The sequence below is a fragment of the Rhinolophus sinicus genome, linkage group LG05 (assembly GCF_036562045.2).
Source record: "Rhinolophus sinicus isolate RSC01 linkage group LG05, ASM3656204v1, whole genome shotgun sequence".
NCBI lineage: Eukaryota > Metazoa > Chordata > Mammalia > Chiroptera > Rhinolophidae > Rhinolophus > Rhinolophus sinicus.
Window position 1 is genome coordinate 112,877,350 of NC_133755.1, and position 11,446 is coordinate 112,888,795.

At 40.7% G+C, this 11,446-nt stretch overlaps 1 protein-coding gene across 4 annotated transcripts in view; it reads right to left on the minus strand.

Annotated features, from left to right (window-relative positions):
* Positions 1-11,095, minus strand: part of COL12A1 (collagen type XII alpha 1 chain) — a 113,497-nt gene extending 102,402 nt beyond the window's left edge. The window contains exons 1-3 of one of the 4 annotated variants that reach the window (XM_074333209.1): positions 10,577-11,095; positions 7,437-7,550; positions 902-1,018 (exon numbers count right to left, since the gene is read on the minus strand). In XM_074333209.1, the coding sequence (XP_074189310.1) occupies positions 902-1,018; positions 7,437-7,509 (190 nt within the window). In that variant the 5' untranslated portion in view covers positions 7,510-7,550; positions 10,577-11,095. Of the gene's footprint in view, positions 1-901; positions 1,019-2,914; positions 4,826-7,436; positions 7,551-10,576 lie in introns of those variants that run through there. The other 3 variants (XM_074333207.1, XM_074333210.1, XM_074333208.1) reach the window with 3 other exon arrangements.
* Between the last annotated feature and the right edge of the window lie 351 nt (positions 11,096-11,446).

Below are 11,446 nucleotides of genomic sequence, written 5' to 3' on the forward strand. Positions count from 1 at the left end.
TGGAAATGGAATGGACTTTTTTTCAATTGCTTTTCTGCTTTGGAATGTATGAATTACTTGACTGCAAATATATATGAAGAGAAAAGATTCAAAATTGAAAAAGTAAATTCTTGACCCCTTTTTAAGTTCTCGTATCATATTTAAAAATAGCTTCCCAATTCCCTGATAAATCAGCATTTAAAATCATTGGAATTTTTAAAGGCCATAAATATTTAAACACAGCTCTAATGATAAGTTATGTTAACATCATTCATCTCTACTATCAGCCTATTAACCACTTGGCCAGTGTTAATAAAAATGGTTATTTTCCCATTTCATGTTAGAACTAAAAGTTAATCAACAGAGATTAGTTCTCCACACTTGGGCAACATCCTGAATACTAAAGACGACTCTTGAGAACAACCAAAACAAGTTTTTCAAAGACTCTTAGCTTGGGATCTACAGAATCCACGTAGCCAAAGTAAATTCTTGTCTTTCATCACGGTAGCACACCATTATCCCAGAACAATGTTTCCTGAGTACTGAAGTATGTAGGATACAGGGTAAGACATAACAACTTCATCACTTGACACTTTACATGTCAGAAATATTACATAGTTCAAGAAGTAAGAAATCTATTTTATAAAATCAAAGATTACCAGCAATATTCTGATCAGGTAAAAAAAAAAGTCCATTTTTAAATAACAACAGCTTAGCATAACAAACCATGTTAATAAAGCTCAACACTAAAAATGTAACAGTGGGTACTAGGCTGGAAACCTGGAGACCTAACTCCACCAAATATCTGGTGACATTAACTAAGTCCCTCAGATTTTCAAAATCTCAGTTTCCTCATAATGAAATGAAAGGAAGGGAGAAAAGTGGATTATACCATCTTTGAAGTTCCTAGAAACAAACTTACCCGTCGTAGGGTCCACTGTTATTCTGTAACCCACAATTGGATCCACTGATCTTGCCCATGACATATGAACAGTATTTTCATCTACAATTTTAAAATTCAAGTCTGAAGGTGGATCAACTGCAAAAAAGAGAATTGGTATCAGTCACATTTTCCAACATCAGGAAATGGTCAATTTTATTAATAAATAATATGTTGAGCAAAGCTTACTAAAATTGTCTTTGCATAAATTTGTTTCCAACAAATATAAAAAATATCTTGTTGGATAAGAATAAAACTAAAAGCTGACAAGATATGACAAAACATCAGAGAGTATACATATTACAGAAGACAGCACAAAACACTTTTGATTCTTGAGTTGCTAGGTCATCCAAGAATGGCCAGCAAAATCAAGCATAATAGAAACATATTTTGATACAAGTACATACAAGTACAATGAAATCACATGTAATAACCACATATGCAAACAATTCACATAGCAATTAAAAGAATTTCAATACATGCTGAGTGCATTTTGAATAAGCATGCCAAATCACAACCTGCTTACAACCATAGAAGTTCATTTAGAACATTAACATAATACTTTTTTTCCATAATGTGGAAAAGAACTAATGATGGTTTTGGTTCATTCTCTGCATTGAAGTTTTGCTACTAGTTTTTGTTTGATAAATCTCAATCTGTGGCAGAAATGAAAATGTATTTCAATGAAAAGGAAGAATCATGGGAAACTTAGCACTGTGGTAGTTTCACAAGGAAATATATACTTAATATATATTCATATTCATATAAACAAATACTCAAATAGTAATAAAGGTGTTAATAATTTAGAAATATGTGAACAGTAATAAAGAGATGTTTATCAAATGAATATTCTGCTTGTTTACACCAATTTGCTATATGTTTGCAAGGCGTAAACCAACACTGTTCTTTTCCTTTGCAGCAGGTATACTCCATACTAGAAATGGCATTTTAAATTAAAATGCCAGTATGGTCCTTTACAAAACAATGGTTAATTATGAAAAGACAACATCAATGTATATTTATGGACATTTATTTACAGAACTTAAAGAAAACAGTGAAGAAGGATCAGCGATCTGGAGACATGACTGCGCATAAAAACTTGGAGAAGTCAATGAAAGGAATAATCGAAAAGTACAGAAAGAGTTTACATACAAAAACTGTACAGCATCATGCATGTGTCAATGAAATGTTGACTTGTTTTTAGTTTCCTACAATGAACAAAAGCCTCCATGTACAATAGTCATTACACAAAGACGTTTTAGAAATATTTTATAATGATATTCTCTCTGCAATGTTCATGCCTCATCATGCAGCATTGTACTGACTCACTGTCAGTGCATGGTCGGTGCATTAAAAATTATTACTCTGAAGCAGGTCAATAAAGTAAAACTTTCAGCCATACTCTTCTTAAGTGTCTAAGTCTGAAAGTATTCCTTGTGAGTCAGAATTTTCACATCTGTTTTGAGAGATTAATATCTCTTTGTAGATTTTCACAGAGGTCAATTGAAACACAGCAGTAGCTTTGAGACATGAGTCATAGAATTTAACTGGGGTTAGAGACTTATGTAATATTAATATGTTTTAATGGAAATAAAACAAACTAAGCAAACATTTGCTTTAATATTAATAAACTGCTGCTTACAACTATAGGAGATGGCTTTTTATTTTTTTATTGGATATACTAGTAATGTAATGAAGGTTATTTTCTTACTATCCATACACAGGCAGTGAGATTAGACTATTAATCTACATGCATAGTTGAATTATTCAACATTCGGCTGTCTGTACCCATATTGCAAGGTTTAGCTGTCATCATCACTTAGTGTAACAAGCATGCAACAAATGTTAATAGGACAATAAGTATTAAGAATATCATTATAAAATATTGTTCCAGTAGCAAATGGCTCAGGACAAATTTAATGCAAAGGCAGACACAACTGGCCTGAGCATGCTTTAAAAAAAAAAATCAGTACATGGAAAAACAGTACCACCAACCTTGTAAGGAAATTGACCTGAAGCAGCAGACATTAGGTTAAAACTGCTGAAAGGCAGCAGCGGCCCACCTTGTTGATTTCCAAATGACCAGGATTCCAGAAAAACTGAAAAATTGACTGTTGGGAAAAGTCTTTAACATTTCAGAGGATTGTAAGATGTTCATAGAAACTCAGATGTGGTACTTGGGAATCAAAAGAAGGAAAGAATGGCTGACCAGCATATGTACAACATAGAGCCCAGTCCACGTTTTTTTTTTTGCCACTTTCATCCATCACGTATAAAGACTTTGAGGATCATCATTCTATTTATACATTTTTTGTTTGTTTCATGAAAAAAGATAACAAAGTAGATATGAGTATGGAGCCCTGTTGACTTAAATCAATGCGAAATGTATTTTTATCAATTTTGAAAATCTTTTCTTTTACATAAAAGTAATTCACAACTGCCATTGTGTTGTCACAAACAGCATTTTATGTTCCCTAAATCACTTATAATTCTCTTTTTCTTCCCATAACAACCTAGCATAGTAGGCCGTATTATTCCAGTTTCACAGATCAGTCTGTGAAATTCAGAGGGGTTAACACAGCTAATAAGCAACAAAACTTTGATCCCATCGTCTGACTCAGTGCATGCAGTTTTCTGCCACAATCAGTTAAATGTAAAGAATAAGAAATATTTGAGTGAGAGACTAACTTTAGAAACCAATATTTTTACATAGTTGACTATTAATATCTGTATATGTTTCTCTACTCTATTAAAAAAAAAATTATGTGATGCTTCGTCAGTAACAAATATATGGCATTCAGATATCGCCCATTCAGAACCAGAATTTGGCATATTAATTTTATGCACTTGTTCAAGCAATTTTAAAACTAAAGTGTCTATTTTGATACATCATTTAAAAAACAATTTTTTTCATCATGGCACCCAAAAGAAAGGTAGGTCCAAGAATTTACCAACTATGCAGAGATAGATGGATGGATGGATGGATGGATGGATGGACAGGTGAGAGGAGAATAGTCTAATAAGTTTGGGTAAGTATACAAAATATGTTAAAGGTAAATAAAAACTTAGAACATACTACTAAAATATCATCTTGATGAACCAGTAAGACCTTTAGTACAATCTTTGTGATAACAACACTGAAAAGGATAGCACCTTAATGGTAGAAAATTTCAGCAGTGTGCAAAGAGTGGTTTTACTATATCTAATAGGCATTGATTTAAATTCCATTCAAAGCTAGTATAAATGTAATGATCTTTGCCGTGATATATTCATTTCATTTGTGTTTGTGAGATACCAAAAATAACCAGTTGAAAAGTTAATATTTCAGACAAGTAATGGATTATTTGTACACATTATAAAATGTGTTCTCTCATTAAACTGACTGGGTTGACCAGTTTTCAAGCAAGAAAGATGCACAGTATGGGCAAACTAGCACTAAATCAGAACTAGAAGACCTTGGTCTTAGCTGAGCCTTGTTGCTAAGTAACCACATTAGTTGACTGAATTGTTCAGCCTCTCTGCTCCTCATTTTCTCATGCGGAAAAGGAGAGAATTCAAATAAATGATCTGTAAATTCTCCTCTAGTCTGAAGTTTGACATAGGATTATAGAAATGTATGTTAATTAGCCTCTTAACCTAAAGACAAGATAATTAAAGCTTATGGCCTCAAATCACTGATGAATTGATAATATCCAGTTATGTATTGTATATTATAATTCTAGATCATATAGAGCACTGGCCAAGTGACAAGGTTAACAAAGTCTATGCTGTGGCTAAAAATTACAAATACTAAAGACAAAAAAAAATTATTTTCACCCTATTTCTATAGGACAAACTACTATAATATGAAAGATTAAGTTTCTTGTATAAGTAAGTAGAAGAAAAACAACAAGATAAAGGTGGTACCACTATAAAAAAGGAGAAATGCAAAAAGTGAATGCCAAGATGTTTTAAATAATATCAAAAAAATATATTGGCTTTTCAACATATAAAAAAATAAGTAAATAAGTAAATAGAAATTGGTTGGAAAACAATATGGATACAAGAGTACAAATATGAACTGCAAAAAGGAAAGAAAAGTAACTATGGCTACTTTAGAACTAAAACTAAAATGATATAGCAGGAAACAGCAGTACAAGCTAAAATTCTGAAATGCCTTTAAAAGAAATAGTTCAAAGAAATTCTGTTTCCAGCCCATTGTACCCAGAAAGGCCTTGGTCACAAATTTTGTTAGCGCTTCACAGGCTCCTGAGACCATTTAGTTGGTAGTTAACACCCAAGCTGTGCTATTGCCATCAGCCACATGTGGCTATCAAGTACTTGAACTGTGGCCAGTCCAAAATGAAATGTGCTGTGAGCATAAAAACCACACTGAGCTTCAAAGACTTAGTACAAAAAATGTAAAACATCTCACTAATAATTTTTATATTCACTACATACTGAAATGATAGTATTGTGATATTATTGGGTCATATTAGGATATATTATTAGGACATATTGGGTCAAGTAAAATATATTATAAAGATTAATTTCTACTGTTTTTCTTTCCTTTTTTAATGTGACAACCAGAAAATTTTAACTTACATTCGTGGCTTGCAATAGTGGCTCATAATATCTATATTTCTATTTGACAGTTCCGAACTAGAGAATAAGGCCAAAAAAGAAATCCTATTAACATATAATTATTAAATGCTGATGTAAGAGGATGAGAGACAATAAAAGACATAGCTTAAGAAAGCAAAAGAAAGAGCTATAATGTGGAAATAAATACAAATTAAAAAGATAAAATGTGTAAAATATGGAAATAACCAGTAACGTAGATAGTAAAATGTTCTTTTTAATTTTACTTTGCTAACCAGCCATGGTCCAATTCAGAATTGACTTTTTTCCACTTACATCATTTCCAATCTAATTCTTTTCTTAAGAATTCTCAAATCTTACTGATTTTCAAATAACTATTTTCTTAACAAGCAGTCAACAGGCCACTTCAGTGAACTATCTAAAAATATCTTCCGTTGGGCTTCCACAGCTCCTCAAATAAAATTCCTTCCTATCAACGACAGAGGAAGGAGCATTAAAGGCCACCTCATCTGAACATTCCTTCACACAGGCCACTCTGAAAAGTTTCTACATTCACAAAATATTAATCATATAAGAAGAGCCAGCAAGTTTCTGTCACTTTTCTAAACATGCCATACATTTTAGAGACTCTCTGCTTTTCCTAATCTTAATGTTTTGTACCCGCAATCTTGAAATAGAAAATCAAACACAATAGAAAGGTTTCGAAAATCTCGGTGTTGTCATGAAACAGCATTATTTTCCCACAACCTCTAAAAAAAGGTACTCATCCCTCCACCTTTCACCCCAACTTCCACAGGCATCCATCGCATGCAGAACTATTTCTTTTCTCCCTTAACTCCATAGGGGTATTTCTTTACTGGGGGAGGGGGGGGGGAAGATGTCTGTTAGGGTATTACCCCATTTACCTTGCAGAACAATAAATCTAGTTTGTCGGGTCTCCAATGGGTTCACATATAGAAATGGCTTGTTTAGTAAATACTTAGAAATTAAGTCATTAAGTGCTCACAAGAAAAAGAAGTGACATTGAAAATCTAGCAAAAATCCTTCAATTTCCAGAGGGTGGGATGACATTGAGCCACTCTGCAGACGTTGCGGTCACGACTACCCATCTCCCAGCCCCTGACCTGCTCAGGGTTCAGGTCTGATGTTGGAGGCAAGGAAGGAAGGGAAGGTGATGCTGGGCTTGTCTGGCTGCTCCCTGCTTCCTGGGTTGGGATCTTTGGCCCATACCCAGCCTGTCTGCGCTGGGCTGGGCCTGGGCCACCGCGCCTCCGAGCCCCGCGAACCCAACAGAGACAGCGGCAACCCTGGGTCACGCGAACAAACCCGAGGTCCCGGATCTCTGCTTCGCCACCCATTCCCTGGGCGGTTTGGCTGCTACCTCATTTGTCTACACCGTCCGCCTGGCCGACTGAGCTTCCCACAAAACACACAGACGCGCAGAGCCAGCGCTGTTAGAGTCTTTTATTTCGTGCAGTCACCGAGGTCGCAGCCCCGAGCCAGATGGTTACCAGCCACACGAGCTAGCCCGCCAGCTCACCAGGACTCCTGAGTGTCACCCGGAGGTATCCTGTTCGTAGAGGTGCGAGTAGCCGTCGCCCCCTCTTGGACAGCTGGTCCTCTTGGAAGGCGGCAGCGTCGGTGGCAGTGTGGACAGCACACCGCAGAGACAAGCGCAAGGAGACCATACAGCACTGTACGCAATGAATTAAGCAGAAGATGAAAGAGCGCGACCTGAGAGCTGGGAAACGGACAAACCTCTGGAGAAGGGAGTGTTTCTCTACAGAAGAGAAACCTCCGGAGAAAACACGAAGTGCGGAGAAACAGAGCAAGCAATAGAGGCAAGGTTGATTTGGTGGGGGTTTTTGTTTGTTTGTTGTTTTTTTCCTACAATTCTGCGGTGTCACTGGAAGAGGGGGAAGGAAGAGCTTTTTACCTTCTGCCTCAATGAAAGACAGGAGCAGGGCCACGCCCAGGACGGCAAGCGCCGGGGAAAGCCTGGTCCGCATGCTGGGCCTCGGCCTCCGAGCTCACAGCCACATGAAGAGATCTGCGGAAGGAAGCAGTAACCGCATCAGAGCCGCGTCCAGGCAAGCCTGCAACCAGGTTAGAACTAAAGCCTGGTCGCGGACCAGGGCCCAACCAGATCTTCCTTGAAAACCACAGGGCCCAGCCCACATATAATGGGCCTATTGTGGGGCAGTGGAAGTCAAGTTCATCTATAGCAGTTTAACCATGGCACTAAGAGGGAGTTCAAGTTTAAAGAGGGTCCTGTTTTCCTGGAGGCTGATCCTGCTTAGTATCCAGGGTGAAGGCCTTACCAGGCCCTACATGACTTCATCCTGCCTGGGTGATGGCTAATTCAGAGGTCATTTTATCCCTGACTGGACTAAATGTCTCTTCCAGCTGGGGATTTTATTTGGCCGGCCACTTTTTCCTAGCTGCTGAATTCTTTCTGTAACTGTACTTTAGTGGTCTCAGGGTAATTTGGAAAAGTATAATAAACCTCTTTTATTCTCTTTTTTCTTCATTTTGTTCTGCCTACAAATATGCAGCTCTTTAGGTCTGAAATGGGTTATACAGAAATATGTAAGGCCCAACTGAAATCTGACCCTGAGGCTAGCTGTGTTGTCTTCACATCTGATAAATCCTTTACCCAAAGTAAGGGGAAAACAGCTCTAAAATATTTAATGAAAAAGGGACAAGCAATAGAAGAGACAAAACATTCTTGTCTGTTTCCCCAAGATATTTCTTATTAAAATTCTCAGTAACAATTCATCTTTTCATTTAATTGTCCATTTATCCCAGAAGATTGCAGGTTTGTGGCTCCATAGGAGAATATGTTCTATTCTCATTTTTCCTGACTCTGTATCTAGATTAATTCTAGACACAGCGTCTTATTCACTTTTTGCAGTTCCCAGCACATAGTAGGTTCTTAATCCACGTTGGCAAAAGGGAATCTTCTAAAATATTCTAAGGTCCAATCCAGAGACAAAAGCTGCTCGCAATGAACTGAACTGGGAAGCTGCCAGAGGTAAAACATAAAAAGAGAGTTGCTCTGGGGTACATAAATTGTTGTAAGGCAACAGACTAGGCCTCATGAAAAACGGAGTCGTTCTGGGGAATCCAAACATGAGCCAAAGGTTGAGCCCTCTTTGAGAAAATAACCTGACAAGCTCCAACCATGTCTTTCCAAATTATTGGCACAATGTATTAGGGCAGCTTTCCTCAGCCTAAGTGTAAATTGCATTTTAAATGTCTGATGAGCAGATGTGCCAAATTTGCCCGGAGCTCTTTTTTATGAAGCCAAGATTAAAATTTTGGCACTGCTTTGGAGATCCAAGGGGCTCTAGCAATTTCTTTCTTCCTAATTAACAACTATTTGACATTTCTAACCCTCTTCTATATCCGTGAAAAATAGAGGTTAGAGGGCCTATTGTTCCCATCATCCGGCCTTAACTTCGCTATAATAATTTCCAATTCTGTTGGCAGTCGTGCTCGCGAAAAGTTAAAGGCTGACAATCTACCCACCGAAAAGCTGTGTGCAGGTATTTTTTAAATCCTCCAGTCTCCACAAAAGCCTGAACAGTAGAAGCGCTTTTGTCTGGGTCTAGAGCGCCACCTATCGGTTTCCTGATTCAGCGGCAAGAATGAATCATGTCGTGTCCGGGTATCTGAACATTGAATCAGTTCATCCAGTCAGCCAGGCATTCCATCCATATGTTTGTTTCGTTTGTTTGTTTTTAAGTTTTCTCTCCTTTTAGCCAAAACATTTATCTGAATGCTTAGCAACACTTCATTGAGCATTCTCAGACATAAATGTCTGAAAGCGGCCGCCTCTACGTGGCAGCGAGAATTCCCTCACTTCACCCTCATGAATGAAAATGAGTCAGTTGCGGGGGGGGGGGGGGGGGGGGCTAAGGGGGAAGTTGGATGGGAGTCTTAAGGGATTCGTCTCCTTCCTCCAGCTCTCCCCCTCACCACCCTTATGGAAGAGGCCAATTCCTTAACTTAAAGTTAAAAAGGGAAATGACTACCCTCCACCCCACGGGGTCCCTCTAGATCCTGCACTCGTCACCTACCTCCTCTCCTAACCATCCGCGGCCTTAGTATTAGTTGGCCAAGAGCGAGTTCAGCTCTCATTTCCTTTCCCGCTCCATCTCACCCCCCAGCATACCAGCATACTTTAGAAGGCCACATAGTGCGGGTTGAAGTGGGGGACGGGGGTCCCAGAAAGCCCCGAAATGGACACCGGAGGGTCCCTGAGGATGCTCGATTTGCAGTACTTCTGTTCCTTGGCTGCGGGTTTCGGTGCGGTAAATGAACCTGGCGCCCCCACTCTCTGATCCCTATGCTTTCTAGGATTTGGGATGGAAACTACCTAAGAGGTTCCACCGACCTCGATCAGGGCCTCGACTAGTGCACACGCGAAGAAGTCGAGAGAGGGAGCTTTCTCCAGAAGCTAGAGAAAGTCCGCCAGAATTGAATCCCCCAGAGCTCGATTAACCCGCCATCTCGGATGCTTTGTAAAGCAGAGGAACGAGCCAGAACACTCCACCAGGAATCTGTCTCGAGATGCCACACACACCCGCGCAGCCCAGACGAGCTGCAGAGCACTCAGCCGGCCCTCCAAAGAATTCCGCACCATGCGTCACAAAAATACCTTCCCTGCGCGGGCGCTGCACTACTGCACCACCCGCAAAGCTACAGTCGCGAGACAATGAAGGACCAGTGGCCACAAAACCGGGCGCATCCTTCACTGAAATCGACCGCATCTATAGATGAAATTCCCCTGCATACAGAAACATTGAACGGGATGATTTTACGCTCACACAGCCGCCTGCATCAGCTCTTAAGAAAAGCTACAGTTTAGTCTCCCTCAAAGATACAAATGAATCACAAAACTCCAGTACACCTGGCAAATCTCAGACACATCTCCACACTTACAAGTCCAAACGGTCCTCGCCCGGGATCCTTAATTGCTTAGGGCGGAGCAAGGAAGCGGCTAGAAGCAAGTTTCCCTAGTGGTCTTTGGGAGGGATGGGGTGAAGTAAAGGGTCTAGAAGCCGGACGGACCTGAGGCGGCTGTGATCCAGGTAGCGGCGGCGGCTGCGGCTTCCCGGCGTAGTAGAAGCTGGCGCTCTGTGCGACCCCGGCACGTCCCGGCAATTGGCGCTGCGCTCCAGGAGCACCTGGCAGTTGCCGGGAGATGGGCTGCAGCAGGGCCACCGGAGAGGAGAAGGAGGAGAAAAAGATGGATCCCAGGACGAGAGGCAAGAGCAGCCCAACGGATGGAGACGGCCGGGGACCGCAGCTGCCAGCGCGCGGACGCGTCTGGGGCGGCTCGCCTTAGTCGAGTGGGAAGAGGCTCCGTGCCCCGGGCTACTTAATAGAGGGCTGTTCCCAGCTCTCAGTTTACTCGGTTACGAAACGCCTGAGAAGGTGGACGGCTGCCACGGGGTGATGTATGCTCCTCCGGCGGTGAAGGAGGTCTACTTTTGGGAACGTGTGCATACTTCGAACATTCCTTCGGCGTGAGGTGGCGATCGCGGTAGTAGAGCCCCGCCGGAGAGCGGGGGAGGGGTACAGGGAAGGGGGGCGGAGGAAGCCAGGAGGGGGACAGCCGCAGCCGAGTACGCTGCCAAGGGAAGCCGTGCACTCCTCCGCTTGGGGCGTGCTAGGGAGCTCGGGTTTCCCTATTCGTGTGATTTTCTTTAATGAATTTATTTTTCTAAATTAAGAACAATAGGAGGAAGGAAAGCGACTCTCATTTTCAAAACTGCAAAAGTGTGACCGAACCCACCCCATCCTAGCCCCCCATCCCTCATCATCACCACCTACACCTTCCTCCCCCTTCGTCCTGGGTGCACTTAAAACCGATTTACAGGGTTTCCATTAACTAACTGTCTGTGCACGCGGCGCGCCTTCTGTCTTTTTCAATCTCCG